This window comes from Vanessa tameamea, chromosome 3, assembly GCF_037043105.1.
Source record: "Vanessa tameamea isolate UH-Manoa-2023 chromosome 3, ilVanTame1 primary haplotype, whole genome shotgun sequence".
Taxonomy (NCBI): Eukaryota; Metazoa; Arthropoda; class Insecta; order Lepidoptera; family Nymphalidae; genus Vanessa; species Vanessa tameamea.
Window position 1 is genome coordinate 3,850,087 of NC_087311.1, and position 26,795 is coordinate 3,876,881.

Sequence of the window (26,795 nt, forward strand, 5' to 3'; positions counted from 1 at the left end):
AATCGGTCAGCGGTACAACACAAATTGTTTTAAGAAACGTGCTTTAAATTAAAAATACAACAATTGTTTCTCGATTTCGTCAGAGGAACGAATATTGTCACAAATTAAACATAATGGTAAGCAATTACTTTCAAATACATCGACTGTAAGCGATGTTAACGAGTTGGCATCATACAAAGTGCATTTGAGGCAATATGCTTTACTGATCTTGCCTCTACGTCAGTATCGGTGAAGCTATTCAAATTATAAAGCGAGAGTAACAAGGACGTGTAAATGGCAGGCTATTTTAATATGGGTCTATGAAAATTCAATATTCCGCAACGGCTTTAACCTGATAAAGCACATCGATGTACAAAGGAAAATGGCAACTATGAACGTTTTATATTGACCAGAATATGATATTAATATTATATTTAATATTTAATCTATGAAAGAAGTTTTGAATATTTTTTATAGAATTATTGCAAGATTACATTGAGTACATCACTCAAATATAGTTTTAAGCGTCGGTAGGCAATAAATAATAAATAAATAATTAAGCTTGTAATGTTTTTTTTTTATTTATGTATTAAAGTCGCTTGAATGAAAATTGTGCAGTACAATATTTTGTGCGATGTAAACTTTTAACTTGGTAATTTTAAGTGTTATAAGATTGTTTATAATGTTAATGTTATTTTTTATCCTTTTATGTTCTATTTACGAAATTCAAAAATATAATATAAATCTTCGTATTTCAGATTTGGAAAATGACAAACTTTCATGCAAACAGTCACCCCTTATTAAAACTTAGGTGGGAAATTTTCACTTCAATAATAACAAACTTCTAATCAAGTTTTTATCCCCCACCTAAACGTCAAATACGGTTGAGTAATGATAACGAATATGATGGTTTATTAAAAAAAAAAATGTTCTATTTACATTATTATAAGTATATTGGATTAACAAAATTTAAGGAAGAGTCCTAATAACAAATATTTTATTTAAAACAGATTTAGTATTTTAATAAAAAAACACGTTTTGGTGTTGAAAACTGTATTTTTTAAAATTACAAATAAATATTTATTAATTTTTTACTATTCTAAAATGTTCATAATCAATCACCCGCTCGTACGCGCTCTTACTTTTGTGTTAGAATATAAAAAAAATAGCTTTATTTTATTTTACTATCAAAAGACTCCACAAATCGCCTGCATATCTGACCCCCAGCCTCAATTTAGCTGTGTTCAAATGCTTGCTGTAACGAAGGTCTTGATGTGATGCTTACATTTGCTACCCATGAGTCTAGAAAAATATTCACGATTATAAGCAACAGTATTTATAAGTAGTATGTGGGGTTTGTCCTATGTAATTAAGTCTTGGACACACTACAAACTATGTAAAGTCTGGACGTAACACTCCACAGTCCACACGTTTAACTCATTCTCTTAAGATGTCAGTTTAAATAAGTTTATTTTATTAGGCCGAAATGGCTTTAGTGTTGCTTTATGAAGGCTTTGATTTTAAAGTTTGCTTCAATTACTTAAAACAGTCACAAATAATATAAAGCAATCTACGCCAAGCGATCTTCTCGTACGTTGCTATTACAAGTTTAATTATCTTTAAAAAAATAAATATGCAGAATAAATGAAAGTATGTAGCTTTTATCCGCCATTTCGTTAAATTAATAAAAATATTAATTCTTACAATAAGGTCCAATATCATTATTTAAAAGTTGATGTGTATGAGAAGCCACCCATAAAGGAAAGAATTATTGAAATTCTACTCCTAAGGGGGTGAAATAGGGGTAGAAAGTTTGTATGAAAGTCCGTCATTTTTAAGTTAGAAACATGAAATTTAATTTTGGGATTAAAAATGATTAGATACGTATTTAAGCGTTTTTGGATATTCTACCCTAAGGGGCTACATATACATGCCAATGTGGTATACAAAGAGGTCTTAAATTAACGTAATATTTAAAATTAATTTGTAAATATATTCAACTTCCACACGAGCAAAGCCGCGGGCAACAGCTAGTCCTAGATAAATAAGCACTGTCAATTATTCATTCGCAAATAAATGTGATGCCAACATTAAAGGTATTTATCAACACAAATATACTTTACGAGTTACATCAAGAAAGATGTTGAGAGGAGCATAATTCTCCAATGTTACCGTATCAACGCCACTGAATAGATCGTTCGTTATAATGAGAGCCATTTTTTCGTTTGCTTCGAGAAGTTTCTTTAACACATTTATTTGATAGTTGGTACTTTACCCTTTTGCCCGATTGTAGGTACGAAAATAAGTGTACTGTTTGTTACTTTTAGTATATATTTTAAGGATAGGTTAAGTTAGGTTAGGTTTTTAAAAAAAAAATGCATACTTAATATAAGTTCGCTAATTACCGTAAAATAAGAAAATGAAAAAAAAAAACAAGTGAATATTCGACACTTAAGCTCTTATAAAATGTTGTTTTCGTTTGTGTATATAATATTGTACAGAAAAAAATATAATATATTAAATTTGGAAGCTTTGGCTTGAAGTTAGTTTTCGTTGATTTCAATACAGGATATATTATTATAAAAATGTACTTGTATGATTATTACATGTATGTTTTATTGATGAGAAACTTACTTATTAATATTGTTTCTTGTCGGTTACTCTTGGTAAAATTCCGAACTGGATTAAGCTTTAATTTATCTTGTAAAATGATGATCCAAAAATTCCCAATTGAATCGAAAAACTCAAAAAACTTTGAACTATGTAATCATTAAATGGATGAACGCCAATATGTGGTTGTTAAATTAAGATACATTATCAATTTTTTACTTGTATAACATTCGCACTCTTAATACTTGCTTATGAGTCAGGGCTACTAATTATATTGATAAAATACGATGACTTTTATTGATTTGATATAGATTTCGAACCAAGGATCTCTGAATCTACAGCCGTACGCTAGAGCAATAAAGCATTCGACCGAATGGAATAACGTTTAAAGGCATTTTTATAAAATATCGTAACTAAAACAATACGAAAGGTTTGCGTTCTGAATACAACGTTCTCACTTAAAAAGTTTATATTGGAATGATATTTAAATAATTATAATTTATTCAAGTAATCTTTACAATAAGGCATTTTTGGAAAATTATTTTTATTATTTTTTAATTTATTAATCTTTAAATTATATATATATATTCTAAAGCAGTCGTTAATACACCAATTTCTTTAAATGTTTCACGCAATGGTATCCTACAAATATTATATTATTATTATATATATAATATATTTAAGTTTTCTTTTTCTTCTTGTATTTGTGTTTCAAATGAAATAACTTATTCCTTAAATATTAAATATGTATAAATAAAAATTAACTATAACTTAACAATTTTGTTATTAACATCCCTCAATTTACTATAAAATATATTTACAGATATTGTATCATGAAAATAAACTTGAAGAAAGTCCAAAATATATGAAACACTGAATAGTTATTCAAATTTATATAATTTAAAAAAAAGGGATAAAAAAGATACATATGTAATAATTATTATTTTAAAAATAAAATGGGCAGTTTTCTTTGACAAGGAATTATTGATGTTACTTTATGCATATTTAAGCGTAAAATGTATTGAAAGTGGTTGTAATAATACACCAAGGGATCAGGAATGAACCTACGGTTTATGTACAATGTGTCATTGAGCCATCGAGGCTTTATCTATCCCGTAGCTGTTCTTGTATGCTTTACATTACATGTAGTGTGAGGGAAAGATGTTATATCTTTATAAGCTATAAAAACACTAATTTATCAATACAACTTCTATGATGCACCGAGTTTTTTCGGTAATCCATCTTTCTGGTATATATTCCTTTGCTCTCGGGAATTGCTCTTCCATTGACGATAAAAATTGATGACCAAACGATACATGTATATATATATATATATCAATATATCATTATTTATAATATGACGACGACGATAAGAGCTCCCGACCAATGATTTCGCGTCAAATCAATGTCAAATGTTGTTTTCGCCCACAGGAGGACAAGAGCCATTTCGCTTTTTTTCTCTTGTGGTTGGAATAGACTTTACGTAGAATATATGTCAATGGTATTTCCTTACTCTAATACCGCGATGGGTTGATTACGAGAAACGACCAAAGGGCTGGACTCGGTCTTTATCCGGAGTTAGGTGTGTAATATAGCTGCTTAAGCCCGTATTAGTTATATGTAGAATATAGTGAAGATTTTATTATGAAACAAGTGTGAGGGAGAAAAAAATTATAAAAAAATACTATAAATATACCATAAAAATATGTATAATGTACAAGATAAAATATTTTTTTTTTATACTGCATATTTTGATTATATATTTATTTGAAATGTGCAATCAACTATGCTACTTATTGGTTTAAGGTAATGCTCATTCTTAGTATTGATTTTTTTCATGTTTTTCATCTTAATTAAAAAAATACTATCACTAAAATCTGCTGGTTGGCTTTAGGATAGTTATGGTGGACATCGTTGTGTTTTGAGGGTTTATTGTGAGACAACGAAATACATCTTGTTATTGCTTCAATATATAGGCTTGGTTAGGCCCAATAACGTGTATTGTTTCTGTTTCAATTTCAGCGCCTGATGATATTTCAAAAGCATCAACCGAGACATCGGTGACTTTTTCTTTGAGTTTCTTTTTGTGCACTGCTGCTCCCTGGATCAATGTTTTAACATCGACAATAATGAAGGCTCATAGAAAATTACCTCGCAAGCCTAAGTCGAGTTTGACGTTTTTTCACCATAATATATATTTATTGGTGTATTGTTTGCGGCAAAATAATTTTAGGCGCTCTGAATGTTCGATTTGTGTTTTGTTTTGTTGCTTTCAAAACGTCTGTGCCGTTGTTGATATCGGAGATAGTATAAATGTCTAGTGACTGGACAGAGATAGCAGTGAGGTCCACTTCGGATCAGCAGTGATCAGACTACAGCTTGAGCAGCATTTTCTTGTTTCATTTAAAATCTTACTTGCAGTTCTTCTAGATCATAAAATGACGCTTGCTTGTCGCATCGAAAACATTTATTTAAAAATGTGTCAGTTTTCTAATACAATATGAATACACTAAAAAAAATTAGTCTATTAAAAATTATACATTAAAGTTGAAAATATTTTAGAAATTGAATCGCAAATTAATTATTAGTTTTTTTTTCTATTAATAACAAAGACGCGACGTAAGAGCACGACGGATGAGCGCCATACATATATGTATGTATGCTTGCCCGCTCTCGCACTATATATAATACGAAATTAATTTGTTTGACTTACTAAGAAAGAGTCTTTGCCCTTTGGACATCGACATTCGTATGTTGTAATTATGATGTCAGTCCTACAGTTTTATTTAAGGTATCTTTTGAATTTCCTATTTTTATCTTATTATTGTAATACATAATATTAAATAATATTCAAAATAAATGTTGGTTTATATTATTATAATTCAATACCTAAATAAAAAAGTATCAAAGGTTAAACTAATTTAGTTGACATTGTAATTTTAAAATTTAATCAAAGCATGTTAGGATGATATTGTTTCTTATAAAAAATAAAATTTTATGTAAAAACGTAGTGACTTTATTATGTACCTTTGTGATAATATAACGTATACATTTACATATTTCGATATGGTTGGGAAATTAAATAGCTATCGTCCCAATCACAGCAATTTCATTTTGGTCACTATAGACAAATTTAATTTAATGTTTCTCACCCCATTTCAGTTCTCTCCCAATTGTTTCCGAGAGCTGCGAAAATTTATTACTTTTGAGACATTTTAGATTGAATCAATGACTGTCATCGTCAAATAGGATTTTAATCACTAAATATAAAGAAAGAGCAGTCAAAATCTTAAAAAACAAATTATTTTATATTTATTTTAAAAATCTCAGAGATTAAAAATCTTACTCTTAGTTTTTATGTTCATCTTCGTACATAGCGACCATTTGAATGAATACTGACGGGTTTAAAGGAGGACTTAACTACGTCATCAATTAATCATAGGCCTTAGCAATCCATTGATTTTATGAGTGCGGCATATACTAAGAAGGTGGACATAATTATAGTACTTTTCTTTATAATTTTGTTTGTGTTACAGTAGCCTAACACCACGGTATCGGTGTGCCTTCAACTTTACTGTACATGAAGATAAATAACTCGATATATTTTAATAATAAAAAGTATTGGAGTCAACGGAATGCGACCACCCATCGCCGGCCCCGACCGTGGACACCATTCTCTTACTTCACTTCAGTAGGGAATCACCTTTCTTTAGTTATGTAATTTAAATAAATATTTTAATTGTAATTTAAATTAATAAAAGTATTATAAGTATATTGCCTTTTTTTGCATCTGCAGCTGCAACAATAGTAACTAGAGTTTCTCTGTTTGAGAGCAACAGTTCAAACATACATAATTTTCATATAACTCTATTGATATTCACGTTTTGTCGTATTTCAATTCGGGTTATATACGTATGTTCATATTCATCTGTCTCGTGGTGCGTGATGTAATGGCATGTCAAACGGGAGGTCGGGCGACGGGGATGATTTACGTATACTAGGTGTTTTTTGCACGTCACGTTTTTTTAAGCATGAAAACGTATAGGCATAATGTCTACAGCCATATTATTGCTGTACTTTTTTGTGATATATTTATTTCTGTGCTTTAACTAGTGACATTTCAAACAAAATATGATCATATCGCCGACTTTCGTAAATTGCTTCAGTGGCTCCCAATTCGCTCTCGCAGGAATACTCATATTCTCCATCTGCTATATAGTCAATACTTTTTTATCATTTCTATTTTTATATAGATATTAGGAGCGTGTTTCTATATAGGTATATCTATTTTTAGGAGCGTGTGACCGTGGAGAATTATCTGAAGATAATTTACTTTTAGAAATTCCTCCTCATTCGACTTCATATTTTATATACTAATATTCCTTTACCGTTCAAGTTGTTCGTCTGTGCAACTCTCTTAATGTTGTAATAAGGTGCTTCATTTAAAACTATCTTAAAACAATACTGTCTTGCACTTTAATGCTGTATGCTTCGCGAGCATTTAGTTTAATTTGATACATAGATTATATTTAATTATAAAATACATATATGTATGCATATGTTCATATATATATATTAAATTGTACATAAATTTATTTAAAATCTATTATTATTTCATTGTAATGTAAATTCGGTGAACAAAAGTAAATATTTTTGTAACCGCTAAAGCGCACTCACTTTCTCACCGTTGTAGCCTTTTAAATATTCACCCAAATTACGTATTGTAAAAGAGAAAGTGCTTTAAATATTACAAGATAAAAATATTAATTTAAATAAGAATAAAAGATAGATATACATGCACTGCCAAGGACTTTATTGTTGAACTATTTAAGACAAACATTTCCACTTAACTTAAATTACAGTTTTTGCATCGTACGCCAAAATACCTCGTAGATCACAGAGTTTTTTCCGAATACATTGAAAATAAAATATTTCCAACTTCCGACTCATTTGTATAACAATTGTTACCAAATTTTCAGCAATCACAATGACTGCGAGCGTTAAATTAAAAAGAGACCTGTGTTAAAATACCAAAACCTGGAAACTTTCGTTTTATTATCTTTTATTCTGTTAAAATGACAAGAATTTAAGCTAAAATTTGGGTAGTGACAATTTACACGTTTTACAAGGTTCAGGGTTCAGCTAAGAAATTATTTCTCTTCGATGAACAATTATGGGTGGACTCGACCCTTGACCGTTTGAGGATCAAAAACACTACGTCATGTCCGGCCGTATTCTCTGCGACGTCTTGGAATATCTAGTTCGAATTATTTCCTGCGGTCAGTACCTGATGTCATAGAAAAAGGAGCGATTGTGTTTTTTGCCCAAGGAAGGTCGTCCGCTTTAACTCGGCATACCGACCACTTGTCCTCTTCTTTGAGAAAGTATGTGCAGGTCCAAATGAGCTAACTGGGTTTGTCTGGTTTGGCCCGAAAGTAGGGCTTCGGGCAGCAGCAGCAGCAGCCTCCTACGCAATGTACGCTACGCTAGTGTGTAGCTCTTAATGGCACTCTATGGGGCACGTCATAGGGAGAACGCAGGCATAATGGTGAGAGCGATACGAGGTTGTGTGTCGTGAACGACGGACAGTAACCATCTAGGGTCGACGTAGGTGAATCGAGTTAGTGAAAATTTATTCGAGTGGGATTCTGCTTATAAGCAAAAGTAGATTTCTTATATGATCATATTGACGCTTATACGAAAATTTAACGCTTTCTCGGCTAATCTATTGAATCGAATTTGAAGAAATTTGGTATAAAGTAAGCTTCGGCTGTTTTATTATACCTAACAGCCGACGACCCCTACAACTTGAGCGAAGCCGCGGGCAACAAATATAATGTAATATATAATAAATAACGTTTCAAACAGTAATGTTAGTTCAAATTGTGAAATAAATATCATTTTCTTATTTTTACATTACATTACATTAACAGCCTGTAAATTTCCCTCGGCTGGGCTAAGGCCTCCTTTCCCTTTGAGGAGAACCTGCATGTGGCAGAATTTCGTTGAAATTAGCCACATGCAGGTTTCCTTACGATGTTTTCCTTCACCGCCGAGCACGAGATGAATTATAAACACATATTAAACACATGAAAACTCAGTGGTGCTCGGCTGGGTTTGAATCCGCAATTATCGGTTAAGATGCACGCGTTCTAACCACAGGACCATCTCGGCTCATTTTCTTATTGCCTATTCTATTCTTTTTGTTTGTTCTATTTGTTCATGTGTTGTTTGTTTTATTCTTATAACAAATAAGCTACCTAACGTTGATGGATAATTTCTGGTCATAATTAAATTACACGTGACCGTAATTTCTTGTATCATATTATTCTAGAACGAATATAATTGGTCTTCGTTAGAACAAAAATATAAGCGAACGTTAAGTGTTCACAAGAAACGTAAACAAATAATAGACGTCTAAATAACACTTGAAAATTACCTGCTGATTACTTCGCTCGGTGAGTCGCACTTATAAAAAGCGCTGCTAATGATGTTCAATTGCATTCGCTATGGTCGTGAATTTATATGTGTTTTTGTTATATTATTAAATACCTTCGTGGAGAGTTTGTTCCAATAAGTCACATGTTCACATTAAGTATTCGAAGTCACTTTTCAATGGGATGAAATGTAATTAAAACGTAAAAAACTATAAAGTTATTTTTGAACAATAATTGTTTTATATATAACATTAAAATTTATATCATAGTAGATACCGTAAAGTAAAGAGTAAATTATATCATTATCATTATGTATTTATTGTCAAAGTTTTGGTTGCTCAGGTAGTTATTTTAGCAATAGTCGGCTATGTTTCTATGCGGAAAAATCACAAGATTCATCTAATTGAATATCATATAATAATGGTTGAAATTTTGACTCTAATTAATCTCGTATTCTGCGAAAAATGTTTTGTTTTTTCTATAAATTTATTTATACATTTACGTTTACATAACGTTTACGTTTATACAATGTTCGCTTGGAAATTGCTCATACCGAAAATTCTGTTTTCAATCATGTCTACGTAAGAAGCTCTGATAATCTTTAAAAAATATACAAAATATAAAAAACAATTCGAAATGAATAGCATTAGTTCTATTTTCATGAACCCGAAACATATACACTAAAAAAAAATTAGTACTAGCTTAATACCATTTAAATGATACAGTGTGTGATTAATTTTGAATTTTAAAATTTTATTAATTTAAAAATAGTCTTAGGTCAAGACTTCTTTCCTCATGAGTTTTTTAGCTTATTACATGACGCTGCAGCAATGCGGGTTACACCACGATGTTTTTCTTCGCCACTCCGGATGAAATTAAATATAAACACTAATTAAGCGTAAAAATCAATCTTTGGTTACGATTCACCTTTTATAATTATTCGATCATAACTGTTTATAAATTATACTATATTACACTCATAAATTTAATATATATATACTTATTTATTTCAAGTTTATTTAATATTAGTAGTAAATTATGTCCTATGATGTCTGTGTAATTTTTTGCTCAAATAGACATTTATAATATAAATAATATATTATTATTTGAAGGGTTCTTATCTCATACGATAAATAAATAAGATAAAAGTATGATGTTATAAATCTTATCATATCTATGATAAACCGGTGCTTGGAACTAAGACGAATATATAATTATCATCAACATTTAAATGCTGCCAGTCGTTGTTTACGTCTTTGGATGACTTAGCAACTTTTAGTAAGTATAATATGATTCTAAATTTATACTTAATCAACGAAATAAGTGTTCATTGTTGAAACATAATAATAAAAATTAAACAAACATGAAGTAAACTTTTTTTTTCAACGATGATTTGAGGGTCTCTACCGTCAACTTCACCTGCCCGTGGTGCATCCTGCTGATCAATTGTCCTGTTGAACATTGTTTGGATTAATCCCTGCTGCTGAGAGTACGTTCTGTTGTTGAAGGTTCTGTAGGAAGTCGTATCGGTTCGGAAAAACCGCCGGCGACAGCTGTCCAGACTGTTCGAGCGAGGCAGAAAATGTTTTAAAAAACGCGCTATTGTGGGTTTTTGGACATCTATATGGAAAACATCTCTTATTCCGTTCTCCACAATAGTATTACACCAAAGGTATGGAGCGGAGGTGATTTTGTACTATTTTTCAAAAAGGTTAATACAGCTCTTTTGTAAAAATGTACCAACCACCAAATACTGATGAATTTAAGCCGGTGAGCTATTGAAAAGGCTTCTGTACTACGGTACGGTACGGTAAGGTTTATGGACCAAATACATGCACTTAGGCAAATAATACAGAAGACCGAGGAATATAATATGCCTCTACAGCTAGAAGATTTTGTGGACTATGAAAAAGCCACCGATACCAATGAGACATAGGCTTTTTTGGAATCCATGCAGATATGCCTAATTGACTGTCGGTATGTCCAGGGGTTAAAGTGTTTGTATAAGACCACAACCATGACATTCCAAGTTCAAGATCAGAGCACAAGATCAATCCAATTGCCTCGCGGGGTAAGATAGGGGGTTGTAATCTCACCAAAATTTTTGGAATTGGAAAATTATTGTATAAATAAAGCTATATAAATCAAGAACAGTTTTTAGCACATTATACAGCACAGTAGTACATTATATAGCAGAGCTGTTAGGAGTATATTTCTATGGTTTCTAGGAGTCTTATCAAAGCGCAGTGGTAGTCTAAGCGAAGCCAAGACAAGGCCAATTGTCATATTTCAAGGCTTCTTCGCTTCACGTCCAATGATCACATTGTACGGCGAAGAAACTATATCCCTTGTGAGTATTATTCCTATTGGTAAATTGATATTAGGCTACGTTTCAGAAGTTATATTATATAATAAAGTTTTCCTTTAGATACTTCGGAGTGAAAATACGTTGTCAGTTCGTTTCGGATTTCAATGCCTAAAATATTTCAGAACGAATGTATAGTATAATATAGTATGAAAGAAGATTATCCACCGGATGGGCCAACTGTATTGATAACAGATTATTGTTTACGTCAATTGTTGCATACATAATCATAATTTTATATAATTAAACTAGCTGTTACCCGCGGCTTTGCTCGCGTAGAATATGAATACATATAACAACACAAATAATATACAAATTAACTTAAAATATTACGTTAATGTAAAACACATTGGTGTGTATTTTAGCTCTTAGAGTAGAATATCCAAAAACGCTTAAATGCGTATCAACTCATTTTTAATCGGTCTTTTTTTCTTGATATTTTAGGCGTAAAATATCAAGAAACGCTTAAATACGTATCTACTCATTTTTAATCAGTATCCCTAAAAAATAGTTTCATGTTTTTAATTTAAAAAATGACGAACTTCCATAAAAACTTACATCCCTTATTTCACCCCCTCAGAGATAGAATATCAAGAATCGCCCAAATACATATCTACTCATACATTGACAATTACTGCTATAATAGCAATAAAAATACATTTTACTTTACAAAAAAAGATTGTTTTTTTTTTGGTCTCCAAGTGTACGATCCTAAAAACGTCACGAAACACAGAACTGACGAATATTTACAAACAAATATATTTATATATTTTTTTTATTAACAAACAGATATTTCTGTTAACGTATAATTTTATCGTTGATTATTCGCTTGCTATTATCCTATCTTATTTAGCTGAACATCACGACCGGCAGTCTGCCGTATATCCAACATTGATGTGGGTTGTGGTGGATTGGTTCCTCGAAACCATACGAATGGTAGAGCTGTCGTCTCTTACGAACCTAAAGTTTGAAAAAGGGTTGCTCTATACATTCTAATATATGTCCCGAAACTAATCATGAAATCAAATAAGATGAGTAATGAAATAATTAAATTTCAAACTTGTATAAATATTTCTTTTGACAGTTTGATGGTGTTTTAATTATTAGTTTGTTACGCTTACACGTTTGCACTGGCTAAACTGAGATACATTATATAACAATACATAACAACTATATTAATAGCTATATATCTGATACAATGTAATAAAAAACTTTATATTAACATTGGAATGAATATTTAAGAAGATGTGATCGTCTCCAAAATATGTACAACGAAAAAAATTCATCGTCGGATAACTGGTGCCTACAATAAAAAATGACCTTGGTAAAAATTTGAGCAAATAATATTCGAATATATTATAAATACAATAAGAATGTTAGTACTTTACATAATTCAAACAGATAAATAGTTGAACGGAATAGTTATAAGTTATAATATTTATACATAGACTTAATAAAAAACTCTCATGGTACTGATAGAAAATTTATCTTGTCCAATATTAAATAATTTTAAATGAGACCACCTTGGAGCTAAACTAAATCCAACATATAAATAATCTTTATAAAAAAAAATGTATCTTTATAAATAAAAAATTGGGAACCTACCACCTTCACTTTTGAAGTCGTTAAAAATATATATGTCTTTAAGCGTTTTTTGCTTTTTTTACATACAACAATTACAAACGTATGTATTTACATTTAATACTAACTACACGTTTAAAATATACGTTTTATTTTTATAATTTTGTACATAATAATACTCCTTGTTTATAAATATTAAACGTAGACTTCTGTGGTAATAACATAAAAAATACTATTTGCGTGTTACACGTTTGATCACGCACGTTAGTAATATTATCACAGTGGTATAGAATGGTCAAGCAGACAAGCATAGTAACTATTTCGGTATGAATTGACGATCAAGGTCAAAAACAATAATAATCGCTTAGTAGGCGTCGTCCCGCTGTTCGTATCATTAGACGTCCATATTTTGCGTGGATATGTTGATATTTCATGATTTAAAAGATAATAAGTGATAAAGATTTCATATAGTGTTGCGCTTAGTGTAAGTCAATTCCACTGATTAGTTTGAAGGCAGTGCAGATATAGTTAATTGTAGTATAATTTTATAATTTGTGTAAAATATGCAATCATTTAGGAAATCGGCCATAAATTTGGCCGTGTTAAATAAACAATTCGTAAGGTAAGTTGAATTTAATAAATCTTCTTGTTATATTTGTATCATATATTTTTTGGTTAAGATAAATATTCGTTATGTTTTAAATTTTAGAAGTTATTGAAAATTATAATATTAATTTGGTTTAAAGTCATATAATTTAAAATTAGCTCTAAATTATCTAGATAACAAAATTAATCGCCGATTAATTTTTTACTTGTTATCGAATGAGTATTATCAAACAACAAATTTACCTTGTTTAATTATTTCTTATTAGTTTATTATCTAATTATTCGTGTTTGTTAAAATTCATGCCTCTAAATATATTTTAAAGGTCAGTGACCGTAAGCAGTTCAGCCGTTAATAGTAATGAGAATTGTCAGGAACTGAAGTCATGGCGAGAGATACCTGGCCCTTCTTCTTTACCTCTAATTGGACAAATACATCATTTTCTTCCTGGAGGTATGTTTATTGTATCCGACATTACGTGAATGTTCGGTAGATGTGAAACAACGAAATCGATAGTTATTTAAATAGTTATAATTAAAGAAAACCAATAAATAAATATGGTGTAAAAATATATATTTATTATGATAACAATAGATAATAGGAGTAGTGTATTTACCTACGCAGACAACGTAAGATAACGATAACGGCAAACGGCACAAGATGCCCTTCATCGTCATGCCCTTTGCCGTGACGGCGTACGAGACGATTTTACCTGCAAGACTTGTTCGTAGATGTTTATCTTAACTTTTCTAAAACTTTAAATTTGAAATTTTCTTAAAAAAGAATTTAAGATAATATTTGTTTCATCCTTTGAAATCTCTCACATTGGCAGTACTATACGCTGTTGTGTAAGATGTAAATTCAAATCCCAATCTCACTCATGGCAAAAGTCACTAATGTCAATGATTAACTCGATGTCGACTTAGAGCGATGGGCTATTTTGATATTATAGTGATGCATTAAAGGATATCACTTTCTGTTAATGTCGACGCTTTCTTAATGATTGTTTACTACGGTGAGTTTTGAATTTCCACAAATCTTCGTGAAAGAATCAGTTCAACCAATGTTGAATTTATTTCATGAAAATTTAATTTATTTTTAATATATTTGGAAAGACATAGTTAATGGTCAATTACATACTTAGTAGATAACATGTCTTGTTTGTTTTAGAAGTCAACCTCATAACTTTTAATAGGATAACTGATATCGAATTATTCGTTTTGTAAAGTTAATTTAAAAGTAATAATAACTTCAACCAAGTTTTATGAGTAACTTGGATGGATTAAACAGATCGTTTACTGTAAAGACATCGAAACATATCTAAATATTTAATGCCATTTAAAGTAACAGCCGTTAAATGTTCTACTGCTGGGATAAGGTCAACTCTTGTCAACAATTTATTCCACCACGCTGCACCAGTGCATGGAATGTCATTGCAGTTAAACGATTAAGATTGACACGTTTTCACCACTGGACCAATCACTCTTAATATAAAAATATACATCATCATCATCATCAGCCCACAATTGTCCACTGCTGGACATAGGCCTCTCCAAATGCACGCCACTGTGGTCTTTCTTCGGCAAAAAATATACTAAGAGTCAATATTTTTAGGCTCACTACATACAATTGAAAGTAATATGGGCTTATCCGAAAAGTTGTACCAGCTTTTTGGACCGATTGTTAGACTGGATGGTGCATTTGGTTCGCCCAGTATAATTTTTTTGTTCGACGCTGAAGCTTCGTCTCAAGTAAGACTTTTTCTAACATATCAAATAGTTATGTGACTGGCAGGTACCACAAAGACTATATGAAATAAAATACAAATTTCAGATACTTCGTAATGAGAATTGGATGCCGATTCGAATCGGTTTTCAAAGTTTGGAATATTTCAGGAAGAACTATAAGAAAAGCGAACGTGATCAAAATGAATCAACAGGTCTAATCACTGAGTGAGTCAGTATATTTTTTTATGTCCTTTTATGATAAAATAATTTTTATGCTTAATAAAAATAAAACATAATCAGCCTGTAAATTTCCCACTGCTGGGCTAAGGCCTCCTCTCCCGTTGAGGAGAAGGTATGGAGCGTATTCCACCACGCTGCTCCAATGCGGGTTGGTGGAATACACATGTGGCAGAATTTCGTTGAAATTAGACACATGTAGGTTTCCTCACGATGTTATCCTTCACCGCCGAGCACGAGATGAATTATAAACAAATTAAGCACATGTAAATTCAGTGGTGCCTGCCTGGGTTTGAACCCGAAATCATCGGTTAAGATGCACGCGTTCTAACCACTGGGCCATCTCGGCAATTTTTTTTTTTATGCTTAACTGTTATTAAATTGGTAAAAATTTTATACGACATATAATAGTTATTTTGCAAATTTTAGACAACTTGAACCGTGGAAGAAGTTCCGATCAACTGTCAACCCTATTATGCTACAAACTAAAACTATTAAACTGTATAGAAATAGCTTAATTGAAGTTGCTGAAGATATGATTAAAAGGTATAACACCGTTTCATTGAATTTTTACGAAATAATATTACTGCTCTACATCTCATTAAAAGTAGCAAATCTAGTTAATTTATAAACTTTTTAGAATGAAGCTTATACGTAACGAAAAAAATATGTTGGAAGGGAAATTCGATGAGGAGATGAATTTGTGGGCTTTGGAATCCATTGCTTTAGTAGCACTTGGGGGTCGTCTTAATTGCCTTGATCGTAGTCTCCCAGAAAATTCTCCGGAAAGGAAGTTAATACAGACAATACATGACATATTTAAAACAGCGGAAGAAATTGATTTTAAGCCAAGCCTCTGGAGATACATTTCAACCCCAACCTTTAAAAAGGCAATGAACATGTATGAAACACAAGTAGAGTATGTATCTTTCTTTAATGGTTTTCTCGTAACATATTTATGAATTAATAGAATAAATTATTTAATGGTTTATTCGCCCTTTAGACTCAGTAAATTTTTTATTGGAAAAGCGATAAAACAACTTGAAACTAAAGACAAAAACTTGAACGAAGAAAAAGGCATTTTGGAAAAACTACTGGAAATTGACGAAAACACAGCCGTAACCATGGCTAGTGACATGTTGTTTGCTGGTGTCGACACGGTAAGTTATTGTAATTAATAAAATAACATATTCAAAAACAGTATGCCCAAATGCATGCAATGAATATGCAATTTCAAATTATAAACACTGAACTGTTTTAGGCGGCCAACACCATGACAGCGACTCTTTACTTACTGGGTACAAACCCAGAAAAGCAAATAAAATTAAGGAAAGAAATCATGTCCGGAAAAGAGGAGCGATCATACTTAAAAGCGTGTATAAAAGAGTCGATGAGGATGCTCCCGGTGGTTGCGGGTAACATGAGGCAAACAACAAAAGAATACGATATTTTAGGCTACAGAATACCCAAAGATGTAAGTACAAGATATTTTTTATCACTTTAAATATTCAGTGGAATTAAGCCATTCACCTATAATTTCAGATGCATGTATCGTTTGGTCATCAATTTTTATCGTCAATGGAAGAGCAATTCCCGAGAGCAAAGGAATATATACCAGAAAGATGGATTACCGAAAAAACTGACCCGTTGCATCACAGCAATGCACATCCTTTTGCATTCAGCCCATTCGGATTTGGAGCTCGCAGTTGTATTGGTAAATTAGCGTTTTCATTGCTTCCTAAGATGTTCTGTTTAACGTTTATACATTTTATGAATTTTTAATTTTGTTCACATATCGTTTTATGTCTATTTTAATTATATAATTAGATATAAAATTATTTTACGCTCCTTCTAACGTTCAACTTTACAAATATTTAGATGTATTTTTCATACTAATATATGTTGTTACTGACTTCTTTCCATATATTACTTATTCTTTATGTTACAGGTCGTCGGATAGCTGAATTGGAAATAGAAATATTCCTCGCTAAGGTCATAGAGAACTTCCACGTGGAATGGTTTGGACCACCTCTGAAGGTTAAGCCTAGTACTCTCAATTACATCACGGAACCCTTCAACTTTGTGTTTAAGGATGTTAAGTAGTATATTTTAATAGCGTCTTAGTTAGTGCTGAATAGGATACAAGATACATACTGAGTGATGTCTTCCTCTACTATGTTGTTCCTCACACCCACAGGTAATGTAAAGCATAGAATAGTAACAACGGGATAGATAAAACCTCAATAGTTCAATTTTATATTGTATATAAATCGCAGGTTCATTTGTGATCCCTATAATCCCTTTGTCTTACCCACTTCTAGTACACATATTGAAAAATACAATATTTATAATTTCTTGTTAAAGAGAACTGCCACAATTATTTAAAAAAAAAACAAACATTTATTTTATGTCTAAAGTGTCCTTCTACGGAAGAAACATGATTTGTGATATATTTTTTTTAGTTGTATAAATTTTAATTATTATTCAATATTTTATGTATAATATTTGAATTTCATTATTTTTGTATTTATTTTTATGATGTAAAGGGATGTGTTTGTTTGGTATAATTTAAGTTATTCCTGATTTTTATTTGTAATGTAAGTACATATCTAATATTTAAGCTCTTTAAGTTATTTATCCTGGAACACATCCACGAAATGTTTTTATATAGGTTAATATAATTTTGAAAAGTTCTATCTACAGAACCTTTTCGTCTATTAAAATAATGCACACAAATAATAATTTACAATAAATTGAACGGTACCAAAATACCTTATATACACATATTTTTACAATTATAAATATATAATTGGAAAGTGATGAAGAAAAAAGAAGCGTAAATATATTTTATCGATACGTATTAAAATAATTCAAAACGTTGGGTCGAAACCAACAATAAAGCAATACTTTACCAACAATCTTTCGTTTCTCTTTCAAAATTGTCTAGTTTATATTCAAATATCATTCCAATATAAACTTTGTAATGAAAATTTTGTATTCATAACGCCTTTCGTCGTGTTTTAGTTAATTTATGATGTCATAAAATGAGTTTTAAACATTTCTCTATTGTTCCGAATGACCCATTGGTCTTATAGCTATCATCGGCTTTAGATTCTGTGATCCTTGGCTCGAAATCTGGGTCAGATGAATAAAAGTCGTTATATTTGATCGATAATTCGCATTGACTTCGAACGTTTGTAGCAATCCTATATACGAGTATTAAAAGCGAAAGCCGATTTTTGTCCCAGTGATTATGGGACGATAGCTGCACATAGAAAATCGGTTATGATCTCATTTCGAAGAGCTCCAGCCGTAGATGTGAAGAAAAATAATGAGGATTCCTGATTGTAATTTATTAAATTATTATGATTTAACAAATTGAAAAAAGCTACTGGCCGGTTAGAGAGCGACGCTACTGTTGTATATAAAAACCATACCTGCTACGACATACGTTGTGTTTATGTTTTAGTAAAAATATTTTTTAACTGACTGCTAGGTTGCGAACTTGAATCAGAGGCCTAAGCAAGTACATTTTGATCGAATTCAGTATCAGCTTAGCCGCAGCGAGTCACCATGGGCAGCACCGTACATTCCAGCGTATCTTCTTCGTATTGGTGATGACAAACAGGTCAGTCGCTGCTACAAAAGCATCGACTCTGTTGTCACGGACGATTTTGCAGTGCAAACTCGATATCCAATTGAATTTTTGAACAGCCTCAACGTGTCAGGACTTCCACCTCGCAACTTGCAATTGAAAATTGGTTCAATTGTTACCCTGCTTCGTAGCTTGAACGTGAAGGCTTTCTGAAGCGTCGCCAATTTCCAGTCAAGTTGGCATTTGCCATGTCGATTAACAAGAGTCAAGGACAAAGTTTGGGCAAAGTTAGCGTTTATTTGCCGAGTTCCGACTTCGCACACGGTCAAATACATGTGGCAATATCTCGAGTCGGTTCTAAAAACTCATTCAATATACAAATAGACAACAACAACACTAATTCACAGTTCCTTGCATTGATCATTTATTAAACAAGTTATCGTTAATATAATTTAATTAAAATAACAATATTTTAGTTGTAAATTGTGAAAGTGTATTCTAAAGAAAATTAAAGTAAATTGCTATCAATAAACTCCAATTCTAACTAAACTAATGTGTACCATTTGTCATTAAAAAAAACGTTTAAAAAAATGTTTCTTTGTTTGGCGACGACTTGCAGTTTACAACGAAATGAAATCAAAACAAAATCTGTCATAGGTTTCAAAATTCCTAAAAAATCTGTTGAATAAACGCGCAGTTTCGCGGGCGACCCACTAGTAAGAATATAATTGTCATACGAGTAATAAATTAATGATGCAACTTACGATCGACGATGTCGATAGCTTTGAACTCAAAGTTTTGTGATTACACTTGTACAAAGTTACAAACCAAAGATCTTCGTCGCAAATGGTTAGTCTTCAAGATTGGCAACTGTGGGAGACCCTGAGTTAAAGAGACCGTATTATTATTATTACGAAAATAAAATAATTATACTCTTACAATCTAATTCATAAATATCATATGGCGAAATACTTTAAAAAAAAGTGCGCGTGGATTGCTTTATATTATATTTGTGATGGTTTTATCATTACAACTCTAAACGTTATTAAGATTCCTGCGAAGTCATAGGCACTAACTTTAAAACAATAGTTTTTACTTCGCAAAGCCTAAAGTACTTAAGCCTATTAGACTTATTCAAGAAAATGTAATTATAACTTGTGGAGTGTGGAGTGTTACGGTCAGAGCCACTTCATTGTTGTACGACCAAGATTTATTTACATTTAAAACTTATTTATAAATAAAATATTCAAATAAATAAATTATGTATACATATACAATATATTTATATTGTTGTTTATGTTTTTACGGGTAGTAAAAAATGTTAATGGGTAGCAAATGGAAGCATCACATCAAGAGATTCATTATATCAAGCATTTCGTATGAAAATAAAAAAAATGTTTTATTTTAATATTGCATTACAAAAAGATTGCGTTTACTTGTAACCAACAATTTACACAGCTAAATGCGTACGATTATATATTTAATTTATATAAATATATAAGTAATATATTTAATTAATATATTGAACCAGCTAAAACTTTTGCCGAGAATGAGAAAATGTGCACAACGAAGAATTGAATTATAAAAAGGCTGCAACGCTATTAAATTCAATCATTTGATCTGTCAATACCAAACGATTGAAGTCATAGTCGCTTAAATAATAAATAGTAATTTTATCCCTAATTGTAGCTCTATCGTAACACGTCCATAAACAATTTATGGACAATTCATTGCATGCGGTATTTATTAGTTTTAACAACATTTATGCCTGAGTTGCACTATTTCATTGATTAGCTTTCAGCAATGTCAATATTTTTTTATTTAATAAAATAAACTTATTGAAAATAAAATTAGATTAAACGTATTTTTAATAAATAAAGCATTATAATCAGTACGATTTAAATAAGTAGCATATAAATAAAAAATATAGTAATATCCCGAAGTTTTCTTTAGTGCTGAGTACAAGATGTATTGTTGTTAACATATAATAAGTCTTTTTAAATTAACATGGTTATTTTTATTACTAACAGTATCTAAAACGGGATATTTACCATGTTTTTTATTTTTATTTGGTGGAGCTCGATATTTATCGAGCTTATAATAATATCTATCTTTAATAATAAATATCGATATTTATCGATAATATCGAGCTCCACCAAATAAAAATAAAAAACATGGTAAATATCCCGTTTTAGATACTGTTAGTAATATAATAAGTCTTTTAAATGAGAGATTTTATCAATAATGAACTTCGTTTACACGCATTTGTTGAATATGCATAATCAACGCAGAACACGTAGAAGGCTCTGTCAGTAATATTTCAAGCTTCTTAAATTTTCTTTCACGTCACACTTGGTATATCAAAGCTTTTGTGCGGAAGAAGGTCATGTATCACATTTCTAATGTAGTTAACATTAGAAATGTGATACATGACTTTCTTTCGTCTCAATGTGTACAACAAAAGGGTAGCCATCTCATAAAACTAGTCCACCATTAGTTTTTATTTTTGAAAATACTATTATTATTATTCGTTTATTTATTTTAATTTTTCAATGTTTTCGTTTTATAGAGGTTTTTTTTCCGTTTTTACGGGATTTTGTCCAAACAAAAACGGTTAGGACTACCTAATCTTATTTATTTAGATAAGAATTTCCGAACAATTCTACATGAATTGAGTATGACTGCTTTCTGTAATAAAATAAAAGTGAGTTTGTGAATACCAAGCGCCTGTAAGCTGGAGAATAGTGAGTGAGGCATGACTCCAGTTGATGAGATGATAATGGGTATAATTTTTACGACCTTAACTTTCCACTGAGATTTAATTTCGATAGACAAATCAGTTTATCTACTTGGCTATTTTTTCAGTGAAAGTTGGAGCTATGTTATGAGTTTTAAGCACAGCGATATCTATGAGGTATACGGTCTCATTTAACTTATCATGTATCATCATATCCGTTCTATTAAAGTGCACAGTCTTATCAGTTATTCCAGTCCTATCCCAATACAGCTTAAATTCACGTGATTCGAGGATGATGTCTGGTTTGTATTTATAATATGCAGTTTTGTCATTAACAAGTTTGTATTTGAATGCTAGGTATTGATGAACAGAGACAGCTATTTGATCGTGCCTATTTAATATTTAATTATTATCGTTATTACTTGTTAAATTCATGTCAGCGGTAATAACCCAAAAAAAAAAAAACCTATTTGCGTTTTACACGTCAAATCATGCACGCTAGTAATATTATAACAGCAATATAGAATGAAGAAGCAAACAAGCATAATACATATTTCGGTAAAATTGCATTGAAAAGTTTGAAGGCAGATATAGTGAATTGTAGTGTAATTTTATAATTTGTGTAAAACATGCTAATCGTTTAGGAAATCGGCCATAAATTTCGCCGTGTTAAATAAACAATTCGTAAGGTAAGTTGAATTTAATAAATCTTCTTGTTATATTTGTATCATATATTTTTTGGTTAAGATAAGTACTCGTTATGTTTTAAACATTAGAAGTTATTGAAAATTATAATATTAATTTGGTTTAAAAACATATAATTTGAAATAAGCTCTAAAATTATAATATTATAGTTATAATTATATAACTCTAAATTATGTAGAGTACTAATAAACACCGGGTAAATTTGTACTTATTATCGAATAAGTATTATCAAACAACAAATTTACCTTGTTTTATCGTTTCTTAGTTCATATAGATAAAGTATATTTTATATTAAAATCAACACAAATTATTGTTCGTGTTTATAAAAATTCATGCCTCTAAATATATTTTAAAGGTCAGTGACGGTAAGCAGTTCAGCCGTTAATAGTAATGAGAATAGTCAGGAACTGAAGTCATGGCGATAGATACCTGGCCCTTCTCCTTTACCTCTAATTGGACAAATACATCATTTTCTTCCTGGAGGTATGTTCATTGTATCCGTGAATGTCCGGTAGATGTGAAACAACGAAATCGATAGCTAGCGAAATAATTTATAATTAAAAAAACCAATAAATAAATATGGAGTAAAAAGTATATAACAGAGAAGTATACAATGTGCCTGTGTCGCCAAAGCATTAAATGATACCAATATTCATATTAGGTCCTTACAATATGAAATTAGCGTTTTGACGTACTGACTCTTGGTTAAGAATTCCAAATTCAAATTTATAAATTCATTTAGCTGGTATATTTGAATTTTGAAAACAGACATTCATTTGTTTTTTTCTCATTATTTTTTTCTTTGGCGTCGCTTATTACCTCATAATAGAAAACAGGAAATATGGGTATATTTACGAGTACGAGTTCTACCGTGGCACCAGTGCTGCAGAAACAGCTCGAAGGATTAATTATATGTACGGTGCTGGTATCGCATAAGAAAGGACGGTACTTTTTTGGTTCCAATGTTTTCGTTCTGGAATATTGGACCTTCAGAACCAACCCCGAGGACGGCCGGACACCAAAGTGGAAAATGAAGAATTAAAGGCAGTCCAAACTGCCTTCAAAGACTTTATTGATTCTCGCCCCCATGGTTTTTTTTAGTAAAGGGATAAATGAACTACCTATGAGATGGCAAAAGCGCATACTTTGATTAATTATATATAACTTTATATTCCTCCCGTACAAAACGCCAATTTCATATGTAAGGACACAATATATGACATTTTAAGACCAAACGTAAAATAAAAATCAAAATCATTCATTAACTTAGCCACAGGACATGTTTTTTAATTTCATTAATTTACAACATCTGATAACATTATCAGAAATGTTGTTACATAAATATTAGGGGATCAGTTACTTGTGGCTAAAATAGTTAAACGTTGCCGTTCCGAACAAGTCATTCACAAAATTATTAACCTTAAGAAACCTGCCGGCTGAAGTCAAAAGGGACTGTGCGAGGAGCGGGTGAGCAGGTACCTCCAATGCTCGCGTTGCCGCGTGTCGTTGCCGTTTTTACAGGTTATTAAAATAATTTTGCAAATGGTGTAATTTTCCTGTAAATTATCTTGTTTGAAAAATCCACTTTTTTATTATTTGTTTTTTTTTCGACAATTTAATTACACTTATATTAATGAGTATTAATCGTCGTTTCATTTAATGTGATGACGTCGGCGCCACTCTGTATAGTCACGCTACACAACGCAAAATAACTATAACGGCAAACGACATAAGATAACGTCATGCCGTTTGCCGTGTGACGAGATTATCTTACCTCCAAGACCTGTGCATGTTCATAGATGTTTAACTTAACTTTTCTACAACTTGATAATTTATTCAAGTAAATTTCAAATTTACTTAAATATACCAATCTCATGTAATTTGTATCGACTTACAGTGATAGGTTCTATTATTTTTATATTATTTAAAGGATATCACTTTTTGTCAATGTAGAAAAATTTATGATTTTATATTACGTTGAGTTTCGAATTTCCTGAATGGAAAATAAAGTAACAGCGGTAAATGCCTCCTCTCCCTATCGAGGAAAATATTTTGAGCTTATTCCACCACGTGGGGTAGTGGATACACATGTGGCAGAATTTCATTGATATAACACGCATGCAGATTTCTTACCTTCAGTTCAGAGCACGAGATGAATTATAAAGACAAATTAAGCACATGAAAATTCAACAGTGCCTGCCTGGATTTGAATTCGCAATCATCGGTTCAGATGAAAACAGAATAAAAATTATACTGAGTCATTATTTTCAGGCTCACTACATTCAGTTGATAGCGGTATCGGTAGACCAGAAAAATTATACCAGATTTTTGGACCTATTGTTAGAATGGAAGTAGCATTTGGTTCGCCGACTATAATTTTTTTGTTCGACGCAGAAGCCTCGTCTCACGTCTTATTATCGAAGTCTTTCTAACATGTAAAATGTTATGTAAATGGAAGCTATCACAAAGACTATATAAAATGAAATACAAATTTCAGATACTTCGTAATGAGAACTGGATGCCGATTCGAATCGGTTTTCAAAGTTTGGAATATTTCAGGAAGAAGAAAAGCGAACGTGATCAGAATGAATCAACAGGGCTAATCACTGAGTGAGACAGTATTTTTTGTATGTCCTTTTATGTTAAAATACTTTTTATGCTTAACTGTTATTAAATTGGTGAAAATTTGATACGACATATAATAGTTATTTTGCAAATTTTAGACAACTTGAACCGTGGAAGAAGTTCCGATCAACTGTCAACCCTATTATGCTACAAACTAAAACTATTAAACTGTATAGAAACAGCTTAAATGAAGTTGCTGAAGATATGATTAAAAGGTATAACACCGTTTCATTGAATTTTTACGAAATAATATTACTGCTCTATGTCTAATTAAAAGTAGCAAATCTCGTTAATTTATAAACTTTTTAGAATGAAGCTTATATGTAACGAAAAAAATATGTTGGAAGGGAAATTCGATGAGGAGATGAATTTGTGGGCTTTGGAATCCATTGCTTTATCTACTTGGGGGTCGTCTTAATTGCCTTGATCGTAGTCTCCCAGAAAATTTTCCGGAAAGGAAGTTAATACAGACAATACATTACATATTTAAAACGGTGGAAGAAATTGATTTTAAGCGAAGCCTCTGGATATACATTTCAACCCCAACCTTTAAAAAGGTAATGAAGATGTATGAAACACAAGTAGAGTATGTATCTTTCTTTAATTGTTTTCTCGTTACATATTTATGAATTAACAGAAAAAACTATTTAATGGTTTATTCTCTCTTTAGACTCAGTAAATTTTTTGTTGGAAAAGCGATAAAACAACTTGAAACTAAGGATAAAAACTTAAACGAAGAAAAAGGCATTTTGGAAAAACTACTGGAAATTGACGAAAACATAGCCGTAACCATGGCCCGTAATATGATGTTTGTTGGTGTCGACACGGTAAGTTATTGTAATTAATAAAATAACAAATTCAAAAACAGTATGCCCAAATGCATGCAATGTATATGAAATTACAAATTATAAACACTGAACTGTTTTAGGCGGCAAACACCATGACAGCGACTCTTAACTTACTGGCTACAAACCCAGAAAAGCAAATAAAATTAAGGGAAGAAATCATGTCCGGAAAAGAGGAGCGATCATACTTAAAAGCGTCTATAAAACAGTCGATGAGGATGCTCCCGGTGGTTTCAGGAAACTTGAAGTAAACAACAAAAGAATACGATATTTTAGGCTACAGAATACCCAAAGATGTAAGTAAAGTAAAATTTTTATATCACTTTAATTTTCAATTGAATCAAACCATTCCCCTCCATTTTCAGATGCAAGTATCATTTGGTCATCAATTTTTATCGTCAATGGATGAGCATTTCCCGATAGCAAAAGATACCAGAAAGATGGATTACCGAAAAAACTGACCCGTTGCATCACAGCAACACACATCCTTTTGCATTCAGCCCATTCGGATTTGGAGTTCTCAGTTATATTGGTAAATGGCGTTTTCATTTCTTACGAACTCCTTAAGACAAGTTTGTACATACTATGAATTCTTAATTTTCATCACATATTGTTTTATTTATTTAAATACTTTATTGACCACCATAAAGTTAATGGGACAAAAGGCGGACTTAATGCCTGAAGGCATTCTCTGCCGTCAACCTTTAGGTCAAACAGAAAACCATGAAGGCGGTAATTAAAAATGAAT

At 31.2% G+C, this 26,795-nt stretch overlaps 3 protein-coding genes and 1 pseudogene across 3 annotated transcripts in view; 2 read left to right on the top strand and 2 right to left on the bottom strand.

Moving 5' to 3' along the window:
- LOC113397339 (dehydrodolichyl diphosphate synthase complex subunit DHDDS) overlaps positions 1-26,795 on the bottom strand; it is a 412,132-nt gene that overhangs the window by 58,209 nt on the left and 327,128 nt on the right. The gene's annotated exons all lie outside the window — the stretch shown is intronic.
- The window catches only part of LOC113397343 (mitochondrial import inner membrane translocase subunit Tim8), a 312,742-nt gene that overhangs the window by 53,221 nt on the left and 232,726 nt on the right, over positions 1-26,795 (bottom strand). The window lies entirely within an intron of this gene.
- Positions 13,349-17,699, top strand: LOC113397242 (cytochrome P450 CYP12A2-like). The gene is made up of 10 exons (XM_026635515.2): positions 13,349-13,594; positions 13,902-14,029; positions 15,191-15,327; positions 15,410-15,528; positions 15,970-16,086; positions 16,181-16,459; positions 16,544-16,700; positions 16,802-17,014; positions 17,083-17,254; positions 17,489-17,699. The coding sequence occupies exons 1-10, from the start codon at positions 13,536-13,538 to the stop codon at positions 17,641-17,643; spliced, it is 1,536 nt and encodes a 511-aa protein (XP_026491300.2). The 5' UTR covers positions 13,349-13,535; the 3' UTR covers positions 17,644-17,699.
- On the top strand, positions 17,701-26,614 carry LOC113397243 (cytochrome P450 CYP12A2-like; annotated as a pseudogene).